The 27,549-nt window shown below is 46.5% G+C and overlaps 6 protein-coding genes across 6 annotated transcripts; 4 read left to right on the plus strand and 2 right to left on the minus strand.

The window, feature by feature from the left end:
- Window positions 1–3,480: 3,480 nt before the first annotated feature.
- On the minus strand, window positions 3,481–5,111 carry LAJ45_07878 (uncharacterized protein; the record flags this gene model as incomplete). The annotated part of the gene is made up of 5 exons (XM_046117433.1): window positions 3,481–3,718; window positions 3,783–4,426; window positions 4,485–4,576; window positions 4,706–4,972; window positions 5,042–5,111. 5 exons carry the CDS (start codon window positions 5,109–5,111, stop codon window positions 3,481–3,483), a joined length of 1,311 nt encoding a protein of 436 aa, XP_045969418.1.
- A 2,339-nt stretch (window positions 5,112–7,450) lies between these two features.
- On the plus strand, window positions 7,451–8,974 carry LAJ45_07879 (uncharacterized protein; the record flags this gene model as incomplete). Its single annotated transcript, XM_046117434.1, has 5 exons — window positions 7,451–7,503; window positions 7,590–7,669; window positions 7,753–8,472; window positions 8,540–8,865; window positions 8,924–8,974. The coding sequence occupies 5 exons, from the start codon at window positions 7,451–7,453 to the stop codon at window positions 8,972–8,974; spliced, it is 1,230 nt and encodes a 409-aa protein (XP_045969419.1).
- Window positions 8,975–10,504: 1,530 nt separating this feature from the next.
- LAJ45_07880 (uncharacterized protein) lies at window positions 10,505–15,922 on the plus strand (the record flags this gene model as incomplete). The annotated part of the gene is made up of 11 exons (XM_046117435.1): window positions 10,505–10,651; window positions 10,724–10,859; window positions 10,924–11,113; window positions 11,171–13,067; window positions 13,121–13,397; window positions 13,454–13,541; window positions 13,603–14,644; window positions 14,702–15,292; window positions 15,346–15,769; window positions 15,832–15,858; window positions 15,915–15,922. The coding sequence occupies 11 exons, from the start codon at window positions 10,505–10,507 to the stop codon at window positions 15,920–15,922; spliced, it is 4,827 nt and encodes a 1,608-aa protein (XP_045969420.1).
- A 2,214-nt stretch (window positions 15,923–18,136) lies between these two features.
- On the plus strand, window positions 18,137–19,270 carry LAJ45_07881 (uncharacterized protein; the record flags this gene model as incomplete). The annotated part of the gene is made up of 1 exon (XM_046117436.1): window positions 18,137–19,270. One exon carries the CDS (start codon window positions 18,137–18,139, stop codon window positions 19,268–19,270), a length of 1,134 nt encoding a protein of 377 aa, XP_045969421.1.
- A 3,085-nt stretch (window positions 19,271–22,355) lies between these two features.
- LAJ45_07882 (uncharacterized protein) lies at window positions 22,356–24,793 on the minus strand (the record flags this gene model as incomplete). The annotated part of the gene is made up of 3 exons (XM_046117437.1): window positions 22,356–22,775; window positions 22,837–23,754; window positions 23,861–24,793. The coding sequence occupies 3 exons, from the start codon at window positions 24,791–24,793 to the stop codon at window positions 22,356–22,358; spliced, it is 2,271 nt and encodes a 756-aa protein (XP_045969422.1).
- Window positions 24,794–25,075: 282 nt separating this feature from the next.
- On the plus strand, window positions 25,076–26,011 carry LAJ45_07883 (uncharacterized protein; the record flags this gene model as incomplete). The annotated part of the gene is made up of 5 exons (XM_046117438.1): window positions 25,076–25,129; window positions 25,320–25,351; window positions 25,667–25,803; window positions 25,874–25,918; window positions 25,989–26,011. The coding sequence occupies 5 exons, from the start codon at window positions 25,076–25,078 to the stop codon at window positions 26,009–26,011; spliced, it is 291 nt and encodes a 96-aa protein (XP_045969423.1).
- Window positions 26,012–27,549: the final 1,538 nt, after the last annotated feature.

The following is a 27,549-nucleotide window of genomic DNA, read 5'->3' on the forward strand; positions in this document are numbered from 1 at the left end:
TGTATTTGTTGTGCATCTGGGCTGATTTCTTTAGGCCACAGTATCTCCGACGAGGTCTGCAGTGGCCAGTAAGCTTGCTGATGATGAGAGGTACACGAGATTGGCCGGGAGCTCCTTCTCCAGGCGATCATTCATGCAGTCCAATGGATGCCGAGAAACTAGAAAAATTTCTCTAAAGTTCCAGAACGAATCATAGTGCAGGCCGGTAACAACCGCCGTCGAACTACCGCGGATGAGGCCTGATTGGCCTGGTGGATGTGGACTATATTCGAATATTACTCACACTTCAGCCATTTCAATTGATGAGGCAGCAATAGTAATGACGATCATGATCATGATCAGCATTCTCTGGCGGCAAACAAATCCAATTTGCCATCTTTATCGTGGGATTGGCTCTCAATGCGCCGACAGCTAGATGGACGGCCATCGATCATGATCGATAAGATGGACCGGTGTTTGTCTCAGTGAAATGTTATCATACTCATCTCACTCATCTCTGAGTTATATAGATTATAGATGCATTTTGTTGATAGCATACAAGGTGATGGGCTGTTGTTTGTCCCTATCATGTTTTCTGGTATGATTTTGTTTGTCTCTGAATCACATGCTATCACTCATAACCACTGGCTTGGGTCATGACGATCATCTCGTGTCACTCGGTGTGACGGGTAGGCGCCTAGTGCACAAACCTCCTATCAAAGCCACTTACCCACACGTCAAAGTCAGCCATTGCTGCTCTATGAGGCCGTCGACAAACCCCTGCCTCGCCAGACCATACAACCGCCCTCTTTACCTTTAATTTCCTGTATCCCAATCAATTATAAAACCCCTGTCGTTCCGTTAGCCAAACAGTGCGAGCAAGCCATTATATATAAGATGTGCCCATCAGGAGGCTGCCCAGTTACAACACATCTACTCAGCGCTCTTTTAGTGCTCGGATAAGGCCATACAACCGCGGCGGTCCTTTCCCGCTCTCTGGTAGCAGTGAATGTCAATCAGATGGTAAAAGTTGTTCAATTTCCATACAGCTGAGCAGACCTGACCCCGATGGTTGTTTTGGACGTTAGAAGGATCTGTGCGTATTCGTTCCCACACCACTGATTCTACTATAGGAGTCCGAATCGCTGAAATACTCCACTGTACTCGTTATTTTTTCCGGACTGGACTGGGTCTGCATACCACCAAAATATGGTTGTTATGCACGATTTTCGCTCATATGCAGACCCAGTTTGGTCCGGAAACGCCAAAAAAATAAAGAGTAGAGCACCGGTTCTTCCCAAAAGCAGCCATCACACATTTTGTGTTTCAAAGACTATACCCCAAGCGATACCCATCATCCCCAACCTCGCCCTCAGTATAGATCATAATATCGTATGGAATTCTTACCATCTAATGATACTCATTTTGAGGGAAATTTGCGATAGTGGCAGGATCACCTGGTGTCTTGGATGTGTAGTAGAAATTTAATTTCGATTTAGTAGTCGTGTATGTCCCGGCCCGAGGGCAACCCGGATTGCTCTGCATATGGTTTGTCCGGAACCCGAATATATAGCTTTTGGTATCTACCTGGCTTCCGGACCTCGTGACCATTCGATCCACTATGTAAAATCGGCAGCCTGTAATAGAAGGTAAGCCCGAAGTTTCCGGTCTTACAAAATAATCTCTTTTCATGAGAAGCCACTACTTTCCCCCCCATATATGCCGTACTATATATAGTCTTTGACATGTTGGTGTAATCAATTGAACAGCTCCAGCCTGAATAGATGTGAAAGCTAACAGATGAATAGATATACTCTTGCCCCACCATTCTGAGAGTTGCTCGAACACGCTTGGGCTAGTCCCAAAAACCGATATCATAAGCCAGCGTGTCAATGATACATATGTTGATACCTTTGTTTTATGTTTCGTGATAAGATATTTACCAAGGCTAGGCATACAATTATATTATCTGATATCATATCATTCATTATATGGAAACAGAAGGGAACGGTTCATTGTGGATCAATTATGCGACCATAGGTATTGTCTTAATGGAGCTTTTACTTCATCGAGTTGTCGATAATTACTTTTCTATATCAAAGACATGTCACACATGTCCTCTTCCGGTATTAATTAAGGGTATGCATATGATAAGATATCAGCTAGGCTCGCTAAGAAAACCACAGGACCGAATTATATGAAGTCCAAAGTTCAGCCAGCAGCGCGGAGGGTTCCAAGCGCAAAACGGGTCTTACCAGTAAGGCCTGCATATATGCGATATCCCAATAAAAAGGTATGGGTATCAAAACATCCCCACCCAATTTCCTGGACCACCTTACGCTTGTACCATCCACAAGTCCCACCCGCCGGCTCCTACTAACATTCCAGCTCGCATGGACTCCCCCAAGAGGTATGAACGAGGAAGAGCCCTTGTCGGGTCGGGATGGGGTGGGATGGGATCGTGAACCGGGATCATCTAGTCACCTCGATCGACGGGAAATCGCCAATCTTTCGGCTAATATAGGCGAATGTGTGGGAAACGTTTAATATGCCGATAAGGTTTTCTTCCTAAAGAATAATGGCCAGCTGAATCAGAAATTTTGCGCAACGGAAGACACCTGGCCGTCGCATTGTTTTGACTTGTGCATGTGTTTGTGTCTCGGTGCAGACAGGACGTCTCACGGCAAGTTACATGGATATTACAAGGATATCCCAAGTGTAACTACATGTAGAGTATTAGGTACAATACCGTAAATAGTAATTATGATTATGATCATGTTTTGTCACTCGGTATCACTCCAACATCATGAATGACCAGTGTACTCTCCATGGCTTTTGTACGCGGTATCTCTCATATAAAAGTAAATTTTGATTACGATTCCTGTGAAAGAAAAGGATCAAAGCATGTGAGACTCGAGAGCTAAGATGATGTCCTCCTATCATGATCATATGAAGTGTTTAAGGTTGGCAATCATAAAGTGATAAGAATCCAGTATGCGCGTACTTGAATGTCTTTCGGCGGGAATTTAGATTCTGAGCTGCGTACGATTTGTAGCTGCATGCAAATGTACCTACATATATGTATTATTTAAATGGACTAGTGGGCACTATCTAGCTACTGGGGTTTCTCTGCAAACTTGAACACCCACATCAAAAAGCAGTTAATTCCCTCGAAACGTATATATAGGCTTGAAACTATCGCAAATATGTTCGACCTTGTCTATATACCTTGCTACAACCTGATATCATGCCACCGAAACAAAGGTTCTAACTAAATCTATAGACTAAACAAACACCGGAAAACCGAGGATGTAAGTACCAGTACCTGCAATGTACTTAACCATATTGAACACTTCGCACACAACTAACAAGAAAGTACATGACACAGGATAGAACACATTTATGAGATTAGAAAATCATTATACCAGCTCAGTCCCTTATCGTCCCCGTTTCTTTCGGTCATTTTTAATAGCTCCCTTCTTTGCTCCAATAATCCTGTCATCAAAATCTGATTTCATAGCTTCCCGCTCTTGTCATATATCTAACCCACTTGACGCTTGAGTAATTGCTTTTCTCGAATACTTTCAAGTATCGTACCAAGAGGCCCGAGGATGTAAACATCAACAAACTGAAGCTGAGCGACAATGGCGGCCGTGACCAAGCTTTCTGGTTCGTCATCGATGTGAGGGTAGCGTCTGCGGATAGAACATATTCGCTCTGGCCGGTGAAACGAGGGATCCTGTGTTATTTCTGTGAGAAATCTGAAGCGTGAAGAGATCGTGGTATTTGGTAGGAATGCTTACTTCCAAACAATAATATTCTCTGAGGGTTCGTATTTGGCCTTTCCTTGGCTCGTCCGAGTTTGAATACCAGCTGTATTCAAGGGTGTCGGGACACGCACAACGACATTAGTGGCAAAGAGCTTAGTACCATAGTTCGCCCTGATTGCGACCTGGTATTCAACCTTCGTCTTCCCAATTTCGTTCACTATAGCATGCACCCTGAATGGCAGATTCACATTTTCCGTTGCACGATATCTCATTAACTCAAACTCTCCATCAGGAGGTACGAACGATATAATCCTATCGGTATCGAACTTTCCGAGTTTTACACATTGATGAAACTGGCAATCCTCAAGTGTCACGCTTCCAGCAGCAGCTCTTGTTGCCTTGGTGCCACTTTTATTTCCAGACGGTCTAGTAAGTCCATCTCCGTCGAGCAGAAGTCGGTCATTGAGACCAAATTTGCATTCCGGGGTGCCAGAGAGGTAAGCACGCATTATGATCTGCCCCGAAACGTCTGCCCGAAGGACGGTACCGCCGGCAGACATGAGAAGATTCACGTCCTCGATGACGTCAACGAAGGCTTCATTCTTACGGTATTTCACATCCGCACGCCGCCACGAGAGAGCACCAGTGGCTTGCATAGTGATGCGTGTTGAATCTTCCTAAAATTAAATTACTATGCCGCTCTGGGAGTAAATTGTAAAAGGAATTAACACTTACTATTGCTCGCTCAGACTTTACCCCCTCTGTTGTGATGTACATCTTTAGTGTATCAGTTTCTGTATTCTGGGGATACCCAAAATCCAGGATTTCTGTTCATAGTAAGATTTCAGCATTCCGAGTCCGAACCCCTATCTAACTATTTGCCAAAGTACCCCACTACTCTTGCCATACCCCGCCACTTCTTCCAGCAAATAATTGACCAGGGGGAATAAACGCACCATCGAGAAGTTCATAAATCAGCACGAAATTATTCTTCACGGCTTCCTCGTCAAACTTCCCAAAGTAGCTCTTTCCTAACGCGATCAGCCTGTACAAAAATTCGAAAACTAATGCGGCATTGGCGTTGCTCTTGGTCACAGCAACAATGTAGATGTTTTCGTGCTTTACATGGGAGAACGTAGTTGACCCGAGTGTGAGAATTGGAGAACGGACTTGGGCGTTCGATATGACTTGGATTCGGAAAACATCAGACAGTCTTGGCCGACCTACATTGTTTTGGTATTAGAAGACGATCTTAAAATGACTGAGTATCATAGATAGGGCGCGAAGCTTACAGTCGTTTCGAAATTGGCGAAAGATCAGATTCTCGCCCTTCTGGTTGAAAAGAAGTATTCCTGAGAGCATATCTACTTGTTTATATTTGTCGCTTTCTGTCCTCTCCTTTGTCTTTCGGTGCGGCTCGAGAGACCGGCGGCTGACGGTGGCTTGGAGCTTGGATTACTGTCGAGGAGGAACCAGAATCCACAAACTGTAACTTGTGAAGAGTGGTGGTAGCAGAGTGTGCTTTCTGGTCCTCACGGGGGATGTCAGGGAGATGCTCGATGCTGCAGGGTGGTCGCTTCAGAGGTGCCGAGATGGCACACCACAGATCCTAGTCTGTCCTGCTTCCAGAACATCACGGGAGTAGGTATGGTGTCCAGGCTTGGCAGCAACCATAAACTACAACACAAGATAGGTATCAAAATAGATAGCAACTGCCAACTGGTGATAGTTTTAGTGCAATTCTTTCAATTGAAGGTCCGCTAACAATCTTTGCCGCTGGTACTGCTAACTGCTGGCAATTGACAACAAGCACGACAATGCCCCTAGTTTATGTACTCTAAGTTTCATCTTCTGCGTATATTTTACCCTAAGTACTCTTCTACATGCAACCCCACAATTATTGTGGAGGTCTGCTATTGGTCCTAGAAACACAGCCTGGTTTTGTTGGGTCTGGTAATTGTCACTCACTCCTGCCTCTGCTGACGCAAGAAGCAGTGCATACGGATTTTTCTCGCTATTCCAACCACAACGTTTGATTTGCGCCGCTCCCGCTCTTGCGCATAGGTTAGTCCTTGGCCAAGAAGCTCTAGCCAACAGGCTGCGTGGGCGTATGTCATGCATTAAATGGAACCTGCGATGTCCATACTTGCATAAAAATACGCGCGCGAGGGGTAGAATAGGCTTCCGCTCTATCTCGAGATATTCAAATGGACGAGCTCACCGAAGCAGCTAATTAATCAAGCAGTCGAGTTTGCTACTGGACTGAACACAAACACAAAAGTGATGAGTTGGAATCGTATCATCCCTAAATCGTTCAATTAAAAATACCCAAAGGTGATCAAAGCTCGCTCCTATCTTAGATCGAGTGATAGATTGTGTTCTTATCATTTAACAAGGCCCTTACCAAAGATAAGAAGAGCTAGTCCAAGGAGATATATTTGTTTTATGCTAGTGACGTAGCTAGTATGCCTTACTTCCAAACTCTGTCTGGGGCGCGCAACCAGAATGGTAGGATTGAACAAGGAAATGTTTTCCAAGCAGTTTTGAATAAGAATACTTTTTTATTTGAGATTTAAATGATCAAAACAAGCGGAACTTGAAGAGGGGGAAGTTGTTCTCGATTTTTAGGAGTAATTCATTCAACAAGTTATATTTTTGTATAGTAATGCAGTGCCCGAGTGATGGGCTATGACTACATGTAACTACACGCAAGTGGGTAGAGTATACATGTATGTACCTTTGATCGCCGACCTGCGCTTCTGGGTCATTGGCAGTAGTGTCCAAAGCTCTCCACGAAACAAGACTCACTAAGGCCGTATTTGTCACGATTCGCGCTTTGTCTGTCGTTTAGTAGTTTGTAAGAAATAGAGACCCAACAGCGGGGTCAGATCTCTACATGTATGCACCCACAAGAATGGATTGATGCGTAGTGCATCAGTCTTTGAGAGATGAGATGAGAAGAAGCTTCGTGCCCTCGAGTTTCCTTCATTCTAATGCAGAGATCGGGTGATTAAATTCCCAACAACCTCAACCGTTGACCAAATGATTTCGCAATCAATGTATTTAGGATGCTCTGCGCAGCCTAATGTTGTATGCGGATCAGTATCAATAAACGCCGGAAACGGGAAATCGCTCTGTTAGCTCGGGCAAGGGGTCAATTGATTCAAATATATAGTCTGGATTTCAAGCTCTCGCGCTCGTTGGCCGAGGAAATCCTTGGTCGTTTTTTCACCGGCTCAACTGGCATTAAGTTCAAATGTGCATGTAGCTTTTGTCTAAAACATCTCTCAAAGCAGGCCTAAAAAAAGAAAAAAGAAGGCAGAAGGAACCGGGGGGGGTTATGCTTTACCGCCTTGTACGCGACGCGCCCAGCAGATGTTGAAGGCCGGCCAGTGGAAGTGTGGCCGTGGTGGGGTAAAAGCGCCCTGTCACGTGCTTGTTTACTAAGCTTCCCCCGCTGCTTGGAGGGCCCAACCCTACTAGGCCCCTCCATTCTTCATTGATTCTCCTCTCATCAATTTTCTGCGTCCATCAACCTCCTCCACTTTCCATCGTTTCCGAACACTCCCCTTACTGCATCTCTCCTGCTCAACTCATCTCTTCTCAAGGTTTTCTGTATCTCTTTTTTGCGAGCGGAAGTTCCTCTCGTTATATCATCCCAGCCGTAAAGTTCCTCGCGGAAAAAGTACTCATAATTAGCCATGTCCGAACAACCCATCAGAAATAAGAAGCTCGACACCCTCGCTGGTGCTCCGTAAGTCAACGCCTATTCTCTCTATCCGATTTTTCCTCTGTTTATCTAGCCAGGAATAATCCGACTAAAAATGAGTAAAAATACAGCACCCCTCAAAATACCCCTTCTGTCAATGCCCCAATCAACTCTCATGCTGTTGAGCCAAAGGTTTCCACCATCAAGGAAGGTTTGTAATCCTGTTTGCCACTCAGCGAAACAATTTTTTCTTGCACAATTTTTTGCTGACCTGTGGCGGGATTCCCTTAACAGAGCAGTTTGACCGCGCCACCGCTGCTTCAATCTTTGCTTCCGACCCCCGGTTGGTCTCGATGATTCAAGGAAAGCTTGGCTCGCTTGTCGGGCGTTCTTCCGGCTATATTGAGTCTCTTCCGCCGGCTGTCCGCCGTCGTATCGCTGGCTTGAAGGGTGTCCAAAAGGAGCACTCAAAAATCGAGGCCGATTTCCAGGAGGAGGTTTTGCAGCTCGAAAAGAAGTACTTTGCTAAATTCACCCCTCTGTATCAAAAGCGTGCCAAGATCGTCAATGGTACCCTTGAGCCCTCAGAAGACGAGGTCAAGGCCGGAAAAGCAGATGATGAGGAGGATGATGATGAAGAGAAGGAGGAGGATGTTAAGACCGAAGATAAGAAGGATGCAGAGGACCTTAAGGGTGTTCCGGAGTTCTGGCTGTCTGCCATGAAGAACCACCTCTCGCTCGCCGAGACCATCACCGATAGGGACGAGGCTGCCCTTAAGCATCTTACCGATATCCGCATGACCTACCTTGACCGTCCCGGCTTCAAGCTTATCTTCGAGTTTGCCGAAAACGACTTTTTCAGCAATAAGGAGATCACAAAGACCTATTATTACCAGGAGGAGAGTGGTTACGGTGGTGACTTCATCTACGACCACGCAGAGGGTGATAAAATCAACTGGAAAGAAGGCAAAGATCTTACTGTCAGGGTTGAGAGCAAAAAGCAGCGCAATAAGAGTATGTGTTCCACTCCCGTTTTATTCATATCGTTCCGATCATTCTTTGGATCTAACACCCTTAGCAGACACCAAGCAGACCCGTGTTGTAAAGAGGACTGTTCCCACTGAAAGTTTCTTCAACTTCTTTTCTCCTCCAGAGGCCACCGGTGGTGACGAAGAGGACGATGAAGCCTCCACTGAACTTGAAGAGAGGCTTGAGCTCGACTATCACCTCGGTGAGGATATCAAGGAAAAGCTTATCCCCCGTGCCGTTGACTGGTACACTGGTGAAGCTCTTCAGTTCGAAGAACTGGAGGATGACATGGACAACGAAGAGTTCGATGATGATGAGGATGATGACGATGAGCTCAGCGAGGACAAGGATGATGATGATGAAGAGTCCGAAGATGAGGTAACTCCCAACTACTATCTTTTATTTTGAATTGGACACGAGCTTACTGTATGTTAAGGATGATGGTACAAAGCCTAAGCAGGAGGCTGCCGACTGCAAGCAAAGCTAAATGCCTTAATTGTTGCATCTCCCGTATTGTCATTTCTGGCTATCATGTTACCACGAGCCTATGAGTGTATGTCTAAATGTTCTTGGGGTTTTCAGGGACTTTGGAGCGGGCAAAATGGTGAGGGGGTATCTGGGTAGAAAAGACAAAAGTGATCTTGTGCTAGGAAATTTGTTTCTCTCTTCGTTTTCAACCCCCTTTATAAACTATTACGATCTCTTATGGATCACATTTTCCTTTTTAGTGTTTCTTCTGTCTTGTCGTTTCTTCGGGCAGGACAGGAATGTGTAGTTTGTTCTTGTCCTATTTACTCTTTTGCTGTGTTTATCTCCGGTTTTCTTTTTCTTTTCCTTCTTATATGTTCTTCCTGTGGTGAATGTCTCTGTGTCCTATTCATGAATTTCACGTGTGGTGTGGCTGGGAACGTATGTCGTGTACATGCTATGCTATGCTCTATTGGGGTCAAACTATGAAAGATTGCTTTCCATGTTGTAGGCTTTGGGCGTTGTGATATATATTATTTGCCATGATTGATATGATGGACTCTTGTGCGAAATTTACATTGGATAACATTGAACCGGTGAAATATCTCTCGTTGGATAGATTATGGTTGAGACTACATAGGAGATAGCTAGATTGTACTTATATTCGCCGTTTAAATTTCACTAGTGTCTGATCGTGTTTGGTACGATTTCAGAAGACAGATTGATTCTTGAGTGAGGCTCAAGGTAAACGGTCCCAGATTTGCTTTTGCCTGTTGGTGCAGGTCACGTTCCTGATTGTGCCTGGGGTGGGGGTAAGGACACGAACACCAGTACAGTTGCGGTGAACATTCAACGGTTTGTAGGTAGAAGTACCTTAGGAATGCTCAAACAATTTTACCTAGCAGCGTTATGAATTCGGATGGTTACACAAAGCCCGTTGATTATTCAGTGACAGCAAGAGATACTGGATTTAGTAGGACATGTAAGCTTAAATTCCAGTAAGTGGACATTCTTACGGGTGTCCATGTGTACGGAAGAGAGGAGGAGGAGGAAGCCTCCAAAGTTAGTTGGCTTGCCTGAGACAGTTTAACCCGCCTGGTCCTGCCCCTTTTCGCGGAAATTCAGTGCCAAGCATCCACGGGGTCTTTCCCATCATATCTTCACTCACCTCTCTGTTACCTTTCAATCATTCCTGGTTCAGATTTATTTCCTTGTGCCCATCTCTGAAGGTTCTTTCTACATACTTTGTTGGACAACCCCAGGAAAAAAAAAGGGTTCTTCTGGAAAGCTGTCAGCTTCTATCAGCTATTCTCCCCTACGGAACAACCACCACCCCGCCCGCCCTGAACCCTCATCCCCTCATCAACTACAACTGGCAACCATCTTTACCTTCATCCCAAATCTCATTTCTTGGTTCTCTTTTCATCCTTTACTGTTATTTGTTCGAGTTACTTGACTTCAAATTAGCCATCTTCATCTTCACTAAACCCCCGAAAGAGAACTGTAGTCAATCTGCCTGCTAGCATTAGGGGGCAGTTACCGCCGAATCATGGCGCACACGTATAATATCGACACAGGGGCGTGGATCCAGGATCCCACAGAAGGATGGGTCTCCTCCAAGGTGGTCTCCAAAAACATAACTGGAACAACAGCCACCTTGGTGTTTGAAATCACTCATGGTGATCGGTTTGGAGAGGTAAGATTCAGCTGCTTCCCCGGATAAAGGACAACATAATGGGAGTAAATAGCTGACAAAACACGATTCTAGAGAATCACTAAAACCACATCTCTTGTTGTGCTCGAAGGCAATGAAGAGGATAAGGATCTTCCGCCGTTAATGAACCCTCCCATTCTTGAGGCATCAGACGATCTTACCAGTTTATCACATCTGAATGAGCCTGCAGGTAATTAACACGAGAGATCAATTTTGACGTGTTTTATGAAGCTGACCTTTCAATTCTCGTACAGTCTTGCAAGCCATCAAACTTCGATATGCAAAGCGTGAGATTTATACCTATTCCGGTATTGTCCTCATTGCGACAAATCCGTTCGATCGAATGGACTATCTATATGATCCAGGTCTTGTACAGGCGTATGCCGGGAAAAGGCGTGAGGATCAGGACCCTCATCTATTCGCAATCGCTGATACTGCTTACCAGTAATGACCCCTAGAAATAATAACAGACACAGAATTGGAGCTGACGGAGGTTTCTAGGGCAATGGTTCGGGATGATAAGAATCAAACCATCGTTGTTTCGGGAGAGTCTGGTGCTGGTAAAACAGTCAGCGCGAAATATATCATGCGATACTTTGCTACTGTCGAAGACCCAAGTCGACCTGGCAAGCGGAAGAAGGGCGCGGCGGGGGAAACCATGAGCAAAACGGAGGAGCAGATTCTTGCTACCAATCCAATCATGGAAGCTTTCGGTAACGCGAAAACTACCCGTAACGACAACTCATCCCGTTTCGGAAAGTATATTGAGATTCTATTCGACAAGAACATCGACATTGTGGGAGCCAAGATTCGGACGTACTTGCTCGAGAGATCTAGATTGGTTTATCAACCAGCAACCGAGAGAAACTACCATATCTTCTATCAGTTGATTGCTGGATCTACAGAAGAGGAGAGAAAAGCTTTGGGTCTTGGCGCTGTTGAGGATTACGCCTATCTGAACCAAGGAGGAGACCCACACATTCCACATGTCAATGATGCTGCCGAGTTCAAGGATACCCGTTCCGCTCTTGGAACGATTGGTGTTCCTGAGATCACTCAATCCCGTATATGGAAGGTCTTGGCAGCCTTACTACATCTTGGTAACACAAATATTGAAGCTGCCCGAGGTGGATCTATACTTTCTGGTACAGAACCATCGTTAGTCAAAGCTTGTGAGCTTCTCGGAGTTGATAACGAAGAATTCGCCAAATGGACTACAAAAAAGCAATTGGTTATGCGAAACGAGAAGACTGTTTCTCCCTTGAGTCAGAAACAGGCACTTGTCGTCCGTGATTCTATCTCCAAGTTCATCTATTCGAGTTTGTTTGACTGGCTCGTGGAAACCATCAATGCCGGATTGGCTACGGAAGAGGTTCGGGAGAAGGTCAAGTCCTTCATTGGTGTATTGGATATCTACGGTTTTGAGCATTTCAAGCGCAATTCTTTCGAACAGTTTTGTATCAACTATGCGAATGAAAAGCTACAACAGGAATTCAACCAGCACGTCTTTAAGCTGGAGCAGGAGGAGTACGCGAGAGAGCAAATCAACTGGGCATACATCGAGTTCTCTGACAATAGGCCATGTATCGACTTGATTGAAGGAAAACTGGGTGTACTTTCCCTTTTGGACGAGGAATCTCGTCTTCCTGCAGGGACGGACGAAAGTTTTGTCAATAAGCTTCACCAAAATTTCGGTACCGGCAAGCCCAAGGATTTCCCTTATCAGAAGCCTAGATTCGGAAAGTCTGCTTTCACAGTGTGTCACTACGCTGTCGACGTTACGTACGATTCTGAGGGATTCATCGAGAAAAACAGGGATACGGTGCCAGATGAGCATCTGGAACTTCTGAGAGCCTCTACAAACCCCTTCCTCACAGAGGTTCTTCAGGCCGGATCAACAGTCAGGGATAAGGAGATATCTACCCCAGTCAAGCCGGGTGCTCCTGCTGCCGCCCCCGCTCCACCCGGAAGAAGAACTGGTGCCACTGTCCGAAAGCCAACTTTGGGTGGTATATTCAAGTCTTCGCTTATTGACCTCATGAGCACTATTGGTGGCACTAATGTCCATTATATCCGTTGTATCAAACCGAACGAAGCAAAGGTAGCGTGGAAGTTCGAAGGTCCCATGGTTCTCAGTCAGCTTCAAGCCTGTGGTGTACTGGAAACTGTAAAGATTAGTTGCGCTGGTTACCCGACCCGATGGACATATGAGGAATTTGCTAGCCGCTATTATATGTTGATTGAGTCAGATAAGTGGAAGTCGGGAAGTATTCGGGACGTTGGGCTCTGTATTCTGCAGAAGACAATTCCGGCGGAGGGTCATCCAAAGGATGGGCAAAAAGATGGTAAAGACAAGTTCCAATTGGGAATGTCAAAGATCTTTTTCCGTGCCGGCATGGTAAGAAAGCCTACTCCACAATGACGTGAATTTTGTTACTTACTGGGGTTTAGCTGGCATATCTGGAGAACATGAGAACGAGTCGGTTGAATGAATGTGCTGTCTTGATTCAGAAGAATTTGAGAAAGAAATACTATAGGCGTAAGTACTTGGAAGCTCGTGCTTCGATACTGCACGTCCAAGCATGGTCAAGGGGGTATCTTGCTCGCAAGGAGGCGCAAGAGATGCGTACTGTCAGAGCTGTTACTACAATCCAAAGGTTCTGGCGCGGCTCAAAGGAACGTAAGGCCTACCACAAGATACGCGACAACGTGATCGCATTGCAAGCTGGTAAGCATTAAATTAACCTTAAGTTCCTGTGATATTACGGTCTAACTTGCTATTAGTGGCCAAGGGTTACCTCACGAGGAAGAGTATCACAGATCGGATAATCGGAAACGCTGTAAGATATATTCAAAAGGCTTGGCGATCAAGGTATGTTGTTTTTCTCCCATGAGTTTATTTTAGACCAGAAAGTAACTCTATATCTTTGAAGGCGTTTCTTGAAAGCCTGGAGAACCTATCGAAAGAGGGCTATCTATATTCAAAGTATTTGGCGGGGTAAGCTTGCTCGACGTCAATATAGGACGATGCGCGAGGAAGCACGTGACCTTAAGCAGATATCGTACAAGCTTGAAAATAAGGTTGTTGAGCTTACCCAAACGGTAGGAAAGCTCAAACAAGACAATAAGGCACTACTGGAAAAGGTAGAAAGTTTCGACAACCAGGTCAAGAACTGGCGAACAAAGCATGCGACGCTCGAGAACCGCAACAAGGAGCTGCAGTTAGAAGCCAATCAAGCTGGTATCGCTTCAGCCCGGTTGTCACAAATGGACGAGGAGATGAAGGCTCTGCAGCGCCAATTTGACGAGTCAACGGCAAACATGAAGAGGTTACAGGAGGAGGGCAAGTCCTTGCGCGAGGCCCTGTCCAACAGGACATCAGAACTCGACCTTGCTAAGTCTCGAGACCAAGCACACGAGGACGAGAAGACGACTCTCAGGCAACAGATCCAGGCATTAGAAGATCAACTTCAGCATGCTGGTCCACCGATTGAGGAGAACGGTGTATCAGAGAAACCTGCAGGTGGCCTTGCCAACGGACTCATCAATTTTGTGTCGAATAAGAAGCCAAAAAGACGCAGTGCTGATGTAAGTGGCGCAACTGGGAGGTTTGAGGGCGATGGGATGTATCGGTCCTCGTACCAGACTCGCCCTGTTTCAATGATGCCCCAATCTGTGCCTATGCGACACCGGGACGCGGAGGCAATGACCTTTAGTCCCGTCGAGAATCATGAGTTCGAGTTGCACAGGATACTTGAGGATGATGAAGGGCTCAGTGATGAGGTTGCCGTTGGCTTGGTAAGGAACCTCAAGATCCCACAGCCTAACCCGACAACCCCGCCTTTGGAGAAGGAGGTCCTGTTCCCGGCCTATATCATCAATGTGGTTACGTCTGAGATGTGGAACAATGGGTTTGTCAAAGAATCTGAGCGCTTTTTGGCAAATGTCATGCAATCGATACAGCATGAAGTTATGGTGAGTAAAATAGTTTTCTATTATAAAGATAGGAGGGAAGCTGACTATCTGTTTTAGGCCCACGATGGAGACGATGCCATTAACCAAGGTGCATTTTGGCTCTCAAATGTCCACGAGATGCTATCTTTCGTCTTCCTTGCCGAGGACTGGTACGAGATGCAGAAGAAGGATGATTTCGAGTATGACCGACTGCTGGAGATTGTCAAGCATGATTTGGAGAGTCTTGAGTTTAATATCTACCACACATGGATGAAGGTTCTTAAGAGGCGATTGCACAAGATGATTGTCCCAGCGATCATCGAGTCACAGTCACTTCCCGGCTTTATCACAAACGATGGCAACAGATTCTTGAATAAGTTCTTGCAAACATCAAGTACACCTGCGTACAGCATGGACGACCTGTTGAGTCTTCTGAACAAGATCTACAAGGCGCTCAGGGGGTACTATATTGAGGACTCAATCATTACTCAAGCAGTCACCGAGCTCTTGAAACTTGTAGGAGTTACGGCGTTTAACGACCTACTATTGAGAAGGAACTTCTTGTCATGGAAGCGTGGGCTGCAGATTAACTACAACATCACTCGTATCGAAGAGTGGTGCAAGAGCCACGATATGCCCGAGGGAACACTCCAGTTAGAGCACCTGATGGTAAGAAGATACTTTCCCCTAAATATAGCACACTTAACTAATATACCCTCTAGCAAGCCACGAAACTCTTGCAGCTCAAGAAGGCAACACTCAGTGATATCGAGATTATCCAAGACATCTGCTGGATGCTATCGCCGAATCAGATTCAGAAGTTGCTCAATCAATATTTGGTGGCTGACTATGAGCAACCTATCAATGGGGAGATCATGAAGGCTGTTGCATCAAGGGTCACTGAGAAGAGTGATGTGCTATTATTGCAGGCCATTGATATGGACGATAGTGGTCCCTACGAGATCGCAGAGCCTAGACAGATCAGCGCACTTGAGACATACCTTCCATCGTACCTGCAGACATCCCGCCTAAGACGTCTCGCAGACATTGTTTCTGCGTCAGCACAGGCACGCGCGGACCAAGCCGCACGGGAAGAGATGATGTCTATTAAGACCACCACCACCACCACCACTGCCGCCGGTCTTGGTATCACAGATTTGGATGAGAAGCAAGACAAATCAGAAATGACCCCCCTAGCTGAGTTAGAGCCGGTGCACGAGTAATGAATAACCTTTGTAAGTTGTACAATAGACCCCAACCTTACATCGCAACGCTAATTGGGTATTTATAGGCTTTTGAATTATCCTGTAACGAGTTTGATGACCCTGACGAACAGAAAGAAAGCCACCTACTGGTCTGGGAGGAGGGGGAGGGGGGGATTCTTTTTTAAAAGAAAAGGAGCTATTATTAAAATTTCTCTAGCATGGTCCGCGCTGCGTGTGCATTTCTTTATTTTGGATTGTTGAAAGCGAGTTTGAAACTTGAGATATCTTTTATATGAGTTTTAACTTGTTTGTTGCGTGTGTGTAATCGTTGGATGAGCTAGAGAAGGGGAATCTTGGTACTTGAGATTGTGGGAGCGGGGACAGTACTGCAGAGCATGCACGTTGGCTCGTTTCTTTCTTTTCATCTGTGGTAATGTTCTTTATCATCGTACTTTTTTAGTCATCTATTCCGGAAAGATTAGTTTGAGTTTCCTTTCTTTTCTCTATTGAGTATATCTCTTCATGTTAATCAGCACGCACCTGCCTGTCTTGCACTGCTATTGCCCTTATATTTTTTATCTCTATTACTGTTGCTTTTGTCTGGCATCTATATCTCGGGTAAAGAAACCCACATATATCCCAATTATTGTTAGGAATCTCTTTTCTTCGGCATTGTTATTTCTCTTCATTTCCTAGATTTACAAATAGTCTAAATCGCAGTTATCACATAGAATTTCTACTAGCTAGCTGGGACGAGCATATCAAAAATAAAGTACATGTACTTATTTGCTAAACACCATGAGCAGCCGTTGTCGACTATAATACAATAATATTATTCTAGATGTATGTACAGCCACTCTGCAAAAGTGTTCGTGATTCCGATTTCAGAGTGAGACATTTCTCCATATGTAACTGCGGCGGACCCAAGAGAAGACTTTCCCAGTGACCAATGGCACCCAAATTAATGAAGAATACGATCAATGACCTATCTTCTTTTTATATATAGCCACGAACTATATTATATACAAGTAGTTTCCGGCCTTCGGCCGGTACTATATGTGTATCAGTCTAATATACAGGCAAGCCGCTTTGCGGCTTATTTTCTCTATTTGCCTGTCAGTCGGGGCTCTCAGGCCGCTGCATGGCCCTCGACCCCTCCTGGCAGGCAAAGTCCATCACTATATCTAGATCTGCTCTGGTCGATATTTGCCTTTTCTGATATCCCCCATATATCAGAAGTTCAAGCTGCAAGTATATCCCTTTAACAGCCACCAAGTCGCTAAAATCGAACTACTAATCGATTCCCAGAACCAGTAGAAAACATGTTAACAACATAACACCACTCAGTACAATTAATACCCTATGTTAATATCCAACACAACATGTTTCAAGTGAAACAAAACCTCTCAATGAGCCAATCAGAAGACTATAAAAGCACATTGCATATGCAGGTTATAATTATATACTTATTAGATTTTTCGTTGTTTTAAATCTCAACTTTAATAACATCAGTATTACGGGTGCGCCACACTGTGCACTGACATTAAAACTGTATCACGAACACTTTTGACGAGTGGCTGTATGTATGCGCTTTCTGCACTTTACATAAAACATGATCATCATCTGATATTTTAAGCATACACATTCCAACGATTGGACCTTTTGTAGTAGGCACATACAATACAAGATATCCGTTTCTACCGTGATTTAGCCTCACAACCGGGTTTGGAGCTCACCCTACTTGCCCGTATTGTAGTTAGTTATTTGTATTATACCCGGGGAGGATATATCACATATTCTCACTCGAAGGCGGACAGGGAAGCCGCGGCAGCACTGTGATTGGCTGATTGGCAAGCCCTACTCCGGTTCAGGCCGCAAGATTGGTTGTAATGATGCTAAACACGACCAAGGCAAGAAAGAAAGAAGAAAAAAAAAGTCAACGCATGCAGGCAAAGTAAGTGCTAGTTCGTAGATGCGAGAGCCCCGCCCTTCTTGCAAAATATAAAAAGAAGAAAGCAAACACAAACCAGAGGGTCTCCATTCCCCCCACCCAGCCGTTTGTGGGGGAAGTGATGACGTTAATACTTTTTTGAATCAGCGGCGATTTAAATACCACGGTTTCCCCACAAAACTTTGATTTCACGTCAACCCTCTCAAGCAACATTCAGCGAGAGACAAGATTGCTGCAGAGGTAAGCACCAACACCCCCCCCCCCCCCAGTACTTGCGTGGCATCTCACTAATGCACTCTACAGATCTTGTCAAGAAGTATATCTACTATAGCTGTATTTCAAAAACGCGCATCAACAATGTCGCTCCTTACTCTGCCCAACGAGCTCCTCCTCCTGGTCGCCTCATCCCTCACCACCCCTTCAGACCTCCTCTCTCTCCTCCTCACCAACCATCGCCTCAACCACCTTCTAACCCCCGCTTTCCTCGACATCGCCTGCCAACCCGCCCACGCCCTCACAGCCCTCTACTGGTCAGTCGTAACCAACAACCCTTCCGCCACTCATCACATCCTCCGAAAGACCTCGAACATCGTCATTATCAGTGTCTCGCCCCCAAATAAACACGCTGTGCACCCTGTTCCCGGCAAGCCCCTAGATTGCACCATCAAGGCCCTCTTCGAGTCAACAGACCCCAATATCGACTTCGTCTTCCTCGCTCAGTACACGAACGAGACGCCGCTCCACCGCGCGGTCAAGGCGAAGGCCCTCCCACTTGTTAACAAACTCCTGAAGAAAGGTGCTTCAACGGCCCATCAGGATAATGGAGGATGGACTCCGCTACATATCGCGGCCCGACTCGGCGCTACCGACCTCGTCAAGACGCTTCTAGAGCATGGTGCAGACCCGAACATCCAGGGTAGCTATGGAGAGACGCCGCTCTGCCTCGCAGGGGTATACCAGGAGGTCGCGCGGCTCCTGATCTATGCAGGTGCCTCAACAAGCATTCAGGATAGTCATGGCCGCACGCCGCTGCACCTGGCGGTGAAGTATTGGGGGGTCCCACTCACGGCACTATGTCTGCAAACTGGTGCGCATGTCGGCGTGTCGGACCATGAGGGACGCACGGGGATACATATAGCAGCTATTTATGGAGGTGTTCCGTCAATCAAAGTTCTGTTGGAGCGCGGCGGAGATGTAGATGCCAGGGATGTCTTTGGCAGAACACCACTTCAGCTAGCTGCAAAATTTGGTAGGGCTAATGTTGCCAGGGTTCTGATAGAAGCTGGGGCAGATGTAGGGGGTGTGGATCACTATGGAAGGACTGCGCTGCATTTGGCTGCATCGAAGGATAGCGAGGAGGTAATCAGGGTGCTCCTTGGTCGTGGTGCAGACCCTCGTGTTAGAGACAATGTGGGGAGAACAGCGTATCAGGTAGCCGTGCAGAGTGGTGGGATGAAGGTCTGGGGTATGCTGCAGGCCGCCCGTGAATAGCGCATATATTTTCCCGTAAGTCTCTTTTGTTTTTTCTTCAAAACTGTTTGTCGTTTATCTTGCTCTCCTTTCTCTTTTTTTCCCCCTACTTTTTTTTTGCATTGCATTGCAGGTGATAGAGTCTATGGGATATTGGCGTTTTTAGGAAATTTAGATACCATTGCAGGGAACTGGATGCGGGTGCATAGTACTTGGTAATCAGTGGTAGATGCGTGTAGTTTGTTCTGTTCCGTTATGGATTTGGACTACGTGAGCTTAGTGTATTTTAATTTGTTTTCTTTCCTTTTCTCAAGCTCCAAGTATGGGCGAGTTAGATACCATTAGTATTTAGATGAGTTCTAATAATGCAATTGCTTACTCTATTAAAAGTTTGGCTTGTGCTAGTATTCGTTATGGCAATGGTGGGTTAAGTATTGATATCGGCGATATTAGTTTTTAAGCATTTATATAAGCATAGACTTCTTAGTTACGTATTAGACTAATCTGGAATCATGGAAGCTAGGATTACGCAAAGCCGAGTTTTGACAATTCGGAACTCGGAGTTTCGACAGTGTGGAAACGTTGAACTAGGGCACATAGACATATGACAGGGATTTTTTTTTGCCATTTCGGAGTTTGGGCATTTGCCATTATAGGTTCATAACTACTCTATGGCATTCGGTGGCCTTTTTATTATTCATGGTGGGCCATCTGTAGACTATATATTCGTGAATGGTTGCTATCGGCGTAGCTTTCTCTATTGAAAGCTAGGATTCTAAACAGCTTAGCCATCTCTCGAGTGATACTTGACTTGGAATCCCTGTTCCCTCGGTGTTCTACTTGTAGAGTTTGTTTCGGGTCAATTGGCGGGTTTCTCCCAGATATAGCCCCAGAAATCTTAACCCATTAAGGGCCGCTGCCCAGGAATAATATTCTGGGTTATAACATATATAAAGACTCCCCCCTGGGAAGATACTTACCTATAGCGTAAAGGAGCTAACAGGGTCAATGAGATATGCGCAGGGAAGTATATCTCCACAAACGTGTTCAATGCTTGTGAAATTTGGGTCCGTTAGAGTGACGTGAGATTTAACTAAAGGCTTACTCATATCTCACGCACCAGTCCTAATTCCAAATGGGGACGGGATGAGAGACTTGACTATAATGCACCTGTTCTTCAGCGCAATCCGCAATCTTTAGTTCTTGTACATTTTTCACTTGCCCAATTGGGATCGGTCTCCTAAGGGGTAGGAGCACCGCAGGTCATGGCCTGCATCTCATTCATATTCGAATCCCTGGCATTACAATAGACAGGAGCGAAAAGTTGAGAAACAAGCTCTTCTAGATTTATGAGGTGATTTGTGAGCTGGAGAACGCCCGGAATTCAAGAAGCAAAGATCTTACTCTTAAAATTTCAATGTCATTGGTTGATGGTGATCTAGATGGTCGATTGGCAAGTATTAGCAAGTGTTAGCGTATTAGACAGAAAAATGGGGGAAGAAAAAAAAACCAAGATAATAGAAAAAATGTAAGTCACAAAAATTGGTTTTATCAGCTTCGATACCTGTGCTGTATGCCTAAATTAGTCAAATACGATGGTGCACAGATATTCAGAGACAGGACCATAATAAGAAAATCCTAGGGGCGAATCATTGTAGAAAGCAAAGCCCTCTCGACGAGCTCAGGTCAAGTTCACGATCAATCCCTCGGTAACTAGTACAGGGGTCTCAATACACCTCTTTTCTTTGGCTTCAGAGTCCAGCCTGGCACCGCGAATTTGAAGGCAGATCCGTTTTCATAAAAAACTTGAAGAGTCGATGCACAATTTCTTATACTACTTATTCCAAACGGTATTGATAGGAAGATAATAATAAGGAGTATATTGTAATAACATAATAGCCAGCCAAATGTGGTATAAGCTACGCATATAATTTCCCATCATAAAAAATCCCTCGAGTGCCAAGAAACATCTCTCATCGATGCCCTCAACCCCTGCCCTCCGCACAATTTAGAGAGGTTTTGTAACGACGCTTTAAATTGGCCCACCGCTTGATGTTGAGATGTTATAGTAGTTAATAGTGGCAGTGGGCTTGATGGTTGATGGCAACAGTGGTTGGTGGTTATGGGCCCAGTCACCCATAAGGCCGTCAAACAATCCCATATCATCTACCCCTCCTCATCGAAGAGGAATCACAGAACATCACTCGGGTGCCAAGAAACGGCCTCACATTGACAGAAACGGAAAAGGTATACGTGCTCTGCACTAACACGCCCTCCTAGAAGAAAAGAGCAAAGCGTTCTCCAAAAATACAAAAGGTACTGCACCGTCTTATTGAGAAATTTGCGACTACTACCCCCACCCCTGGTTTGAACCCAGGACCTTATGTGTGTTTGGTTGTATCCTGGGTACTCTCGGTGTTTGGTGAGCAGTCTATCCACTAGACCACCCGCCCATAGTGGACTACGTGCCGGAAGTGATACTTGATCTTGGCAGTGTGCCAACATAAAGCAGAACCCTGACCCTTCAATGTCATTGCTCAGCCATCCATACATCTAATAAGTATTCGTTTTGGATCATACCGAACTGTGTCATCTTGCATCATGTGTTATTGTAGAGTACGTCTACCGAAACCCAGTGTCATTTTAGACCTGTTCTGTATTCGAAAAGGACAGGCGGGACACAAGAGGAAATCTACATATAGGGGCGAGAGGATAGGGCATAAACGAGAGCCAGCGGGAGACAATGGATGGGGAGGAGTTGATGGATGAAGGGAGGCGATAAATTGATGACAGCCTACCTAGGCCCTTGAGATACGTGTGCGTAATGACGATAAGTAAATCATGGGCAAAGACTTGTCATTTAAGTTTAGGTGACATCATATGGTTCTTCTGCTATATCATGATCGAGCCCTCTTTGCTCCATCATTAATACAAAACTCATAAGACCTTGAGTATTCCAAAGTAAAATTCATATCCGTTGACAATGCTATCTCCCCCATACCCATGGATCCGCCTTAGCATATTACACTTCTCAAGAGTAGGGAATCTTAATCATCCAAGCCAACTATCATTTAAGCATTACACGACTATCCCGTACGTCTACCCGCTACCTCTCCAGCACTTCTTCAAAAATACCTCTACATGGCACTCTACTTCCCAACTTTGCGCACATCAAGAACGCACCGCTCAACTTCCTGTGCAAACTATATGTCTCCTCTGGCGGGGGGGTCAACCGCTCCTTGATCATCAACGGAATAAACTCCCGCACCCTGTCCGTCACCGTCTGGTCCCTGAAATCATACAACTCGGGCGCGGTATGGCTGAACGGCTCTGCCAGCGCCAGGATCGACCCAACGTGGGCATCTAGCATGGCCTCGGACTCGAAGCCAGTCAGGTATCCCAGATCTTTTGAGAGCTCCATGACAGCAGCAGTGTCGTTGCGGGCCGCGGAGGTGAGGAGAGAGCAGTATGTCTCCACAAATGGAGCATCGTATGCGCGGGAAGCACCAAAGTCGAGAAGTTCAATCTGGAAGGTGTGTTAGTGGGAAACGACCGGAAAGGCGGGATAGTGTGTGGAGGAAATCGACCTTTTTGTCCTTTGCGTTCCAGAGGAAGTTTGTCCAGTTTGGATCCGTCTGCATGAACTTGAAGTCTTTCACTTCCCTGAAGCACAGCTTCAACACCTGTGTGCCGATGAAATCCCTCTCCTCCTGGCTCAGGTCGTTCATAATCTTTGTCACGCCTACACCCCACATCCGCTCCATACACAGGACTTGCGGGCCGCATGCCTCGTCAATGACCTTTGGTACGCGGAAAATATCTGTGTCATCTTTCAGCAGCTCGGCAAATCGTTTTGCACATTCACCTTCACGCACATAGTCACACTCCCATCCAAGCTCTAGGCGTGCATTCGCAATGGTTTTATCAAGATACAAGCCCTTTGGCAGCAGTCTCGACGCAGTCAATAGCACAGCGAGATTAGAAAGATCACTGGATATACTATCAGCCACTCCCGGATACTGTATTTTGACCGCAACGGGCATCCCCGTGCTGGCAAGAGTGGCAGCATGGACCTGGCCAATCGACGCAGCAGCCATAGGCACCTCGTTGAACTCGCCAAACAGCTCTCTCCAATTCGGGCCCAGGTTTGCAGTAAGAACCTGGTTCCGCTGGGAGGCAGGCATGTAATCTGCACTGTCCTGCACCCGAGTAAGGACCTCGTGAATGGCAGGCGGTAACATTTTGTCCTGGAACGACATCATTTGCCCGAGCTTTAGCGCGGCCCCACGCATACGGGAGAGCTTCTTGACCAGGCGTTCCACATTGGCGGGCGACATCATGACGCCGCTGCCACTGGAGGAGTCGCTGAGGCCTGTAGCACGCTTGATTGTTTCGGTTGCAGCGCCCCAGGCCATGCCGGTTGCGAGGCCGCCATAGTGGAAGAGACGGCCAATGCGGGAGGAGGGCACGCGGGAGGCATTCATTTGGAAGGCAGCGGTTTCAGGCTGTTGCGTGAGGGAAATGTTAACTTGACCATGTTTTTTTTTTACAAGGGTGTGGACATCGATCGAAGGGCTAGTAAAGAGAACCACACATTTGAGATGAACTTGCCTGCTTCTCAGTGATGGGTTTGGCACTCTCTTCGGCATCTCTCGCTAGCTCTGTAGCTAGACTTGCTGTCTCTGCATCTGTTGCCTTCAAATCGGAGGCGGCAGCATTAGCAGCGACTGGGTGAGAGGAGATGGAGTCCTTGACATAGAAAGTGTCTTGGTCCCTCCCTTCTGTCAAGGGAGTATTGTCCTTCGGCGTCTCTGCCACCGTTGGCTTCAATTCCTCAACACCCTTAGTAGGCGTTTGAGCCACTATCTTCCTTGCCCTTCTGCTGTGAAACAGCTCGTTACTCAAATCTTGCACCTCGCCCTCCTTCTTCCCTGGTGTTTCATAAAACACATCACCATCAATACCCTCTCCCGTCACCGGCTGTGCGCCCTCCGCCATTCTCGGAATCTTCTTCCTTGGCAGGTTACTCAGTACACTGGATACCCTAGCTTGGCGAAGATAGAACACATCGTTCCCCGTATCGTCCGCCGAGTCCTCGGCCGTCATCTCGGGGATCGACGACTCGGACGCATGCTGCAGCCGCTTTGCCGCCTCCGGCGAGAGGTGCTGTCTCGCCGCCGGCGGTGTAGATGCGAGCGGCGAATCAGAGGGCGGGATTGTACCGTCGGGGAGTGGGTTGGAGGCAGCCTGTTTCTGCGTGACTTTGAGCGAGTCTACTGGCTCGGGGTCGGTGACTGTGGCGGCGCCGGGGGTGTAGAAATGGTCCTGAGTGATTCCTTCTTCTTTTGGTACTGCTGCTGCGGAGGCGGTCTGTTGGCGGGCACTACCTTGGACTACTGGGGGTTTGTACCGGAGGGTCTTGAAGATGCTGGACGAGGTGGTGAGGATTTGTAGCTGCTGGCTTCGGAGGGCGAAATGGCGCTGGGCGATTGCGGAGGAGACGTTGGCCAGAGCGATCAGGTCCACGAGGCGTCGGCCCGCCATTGTAGAAGCTTGTATCTATATTTTTTTTTTCTTTCTTTCTGGATAAATGGGTATCGTGAGTTTTGGAAGATTGGACCGTTTGTTGGACTCAATTGCGGGGTTTGGGCGGCGTAGACGCTGTCTGCCTTTCCGAAGGGTTGTCAGTTGTCTAAGACAGGTTTGATGTCTTGAAGATATGCCAGAACAGAACGGCGCCACTCCATACAATAATAATAATCCCTGTAATCGTCACTTGTATGTTCTGGTTCTTTGTAAATTATCCTGGCCGCGAGTATGTAAATTATGACGGAATTTACTCCCCACGCTGCTGGGAACGCTGGGAACGCCTATTTAACTGTAAGTAGCTTAGCTTCTCCTTCCGACCAATGAGGAGGCCGAGGATTTCAGTTGTATACCGGGTCAGCCATAAATACCGAGAATCTGATAAGATAAACACAGCAATATTCCCTTATCAGATTCTTCGTATTTACCCTCAACGCCCTATACATATGGGTGTTCGGTACAACCCTACATACAAGCACCACAGCGCAACTACAGAGACAGGAAGTGCATTCAATAGTGAGTATCCCAGCTTTAATTTCTTTCGGAGGTTTCTAGCTCAGGCACGACGTAAGAAGTGGTACTTTGGAGGTGATGGCCGAGCTACCAAATTTCAACGTTTCAAAAGCTTCTATGGCGAATGCATCTGCCGGAATGACAAATGCTGCAAACGGGCTCACAGACATTGCGGCCACTAAAATGGGGAAAATCTAAAATATGGCTGCGGCCAATATGGCAGCCCAACTGCAACGAATGGAAGAAAACATACTCCGGGAGCTTGGGCGTTCGTATGTAGGCATACATGAATGAGACTCAGTGCTGACATCGAGACAGTCAGAAGAACAGCTTTGCCCGATTGCTTAATTACAAGATTACGAATGAAAATACGCCATTAAATCCATTGTATGGTAGAGACCAACAATTGATTCCAAGTTTTCCGGCAACGAGTGCCCATATTCATGCTTTGAATGGTAAGCGAGCCCTGAGCCTCCAGAAAGAAATTCTCCTACCTACAAGTACTAATTCCAATACCTTTATTAGCTGCAACTATATATCAACCAGCTTCTATTGGCTTTAGATTTGCCGGTGGGTGGCGGAATCGTGGAAAAAAGGAACAGGTTTCATCAGGAAATTGGGTTAACTGTATTGTGATCAGTTGTGAGAAAGGGAGACATCTGAAGGAAAAATCCAGAGGCTTTTTTTCTATAGGGCGTACGCGTTTGCTTAGGTTGAGGCTGGTGGCTGGTCGAAAGACCCGGGATGGATTGAACGCGTGAAGGGAATAAGCGTTTCCCGCGCTGGGAACACTCGACTGTAGATCTCCACCTTTCGGTAGGTTGGGAACGTTTTGCCAAGGTTCCCAAGTTGCCTGTTTTGGTTGCACTGGCGGTGACAAGGGTGGATCTACTACACCCCTACACCCTAGTAAGGATCTTCCTTATATTTTTAAGTGTCATGAAGAGCCAATTTTCAACTTGCAATAATACATGGTGGAATTATAATTATGTCTAGCCGTTTCACCGTTCCACACGAAAAACGGATAACCTGCGCTTACCCGGTCATTCGCCATTGACCCAGACACAGACAGACCCAGCAGGTTCGCCGTTGACTTGGCGGGGGAGAGAAAGAGCTAGAGGACGAGTGATGAGTTGTGAGTTGTGTTTGTGATTTTCCCACATCGATCCTACCTACATCCACCATCCATTCGGGTTCCCTCAGTCAGTTGGGGCCCGTACGTTGCTCGACTCTATCAATGGCAATGACATAGGCCGGCCGCGGCCTCTTGAATCAATTCAAGTATGTACATACATACATCTCTAGCTCAGTAGGCACTCTATCCACCCCACCCCACCAGTGCTCTACCCAGAGTAGAGCAGATTAGTAGCACATCGTATAACGTACATGAGCGGGTCGGGAGTCCCTGCAGATCTGATCAGCAGGCAGCTGAGCTAGAATAGAACCACATTCCCCCTCCGCCCCCCCTCCACCTACCAACCCCGCCTATGAAACCTTATGATCGAGGAAAGGGAAGGCACGTGTTGCAGAGTGAATGGGCATACTGGCTATGGTGGGCCTGAGTGGTTTCCCTTTTTTTTTTTTTTCGCTCGGTTTTTTTTCTCGCTCGGTTTCTTTTTTCTTTCTGCCCTTTACGATCCCGGTGCCATGGATCGTACCCGTATCGGCGGCGTGAAAAAAAATCATGATGTGACGGTGGATGTAGCTAGCTAGGCCAATGGGAGGTTTTCCTTCCCCGGTTGGGCACCCCCTCTTCACTTTCCTCTTTGCTTTGCTTTGCCTATGTAGCTAGATAGCTAGCTAGCTACTAGTGCTGGGTGCACTCTAGATACATTATAGCTGACCTAGACCTGGTACTAGTACTTCTGACAGCTCGATATCCGCAGTACTAACTACAGATATGTATGTAGCTTGTATCCTGACCACGACTATCCATAGCTACATGTAGCTACATGAGCTACATATACCCAGAGACCCGGAAATACATACAATCCCAGAGCTCGCAATGCCGATGACACCTAGGGGTATGCGTCCACGTCGTTTCAAGAGCTCACGCGGGCGAGGGGCCATCCATCTCTATGTGCTCTAAAATTGAAATGCTCCCGCAAAAGCAGCTGTCATCGGATGAGCTGTTTCCACAGAGCTCCCGGGAAAGGTGCTGCTGCCCCAGGGCGTGCCACGCAGGGCGAAGACGAAGATCG

Source organism: Morchella importuna, assembly GCF_003444635.1.
Source record: "Morchella importuna strain M04M26 chromosome Unknown Morimp01GS026, whole genome shotgun sequence".
Classification (NCBI taxonomy): domain Eukaryota; kingdom Fungi; phylum Ascomycota; class Pezizomycetes; order Pezizales; family Morchellaceae; genus Morchella; species Morchella importuna.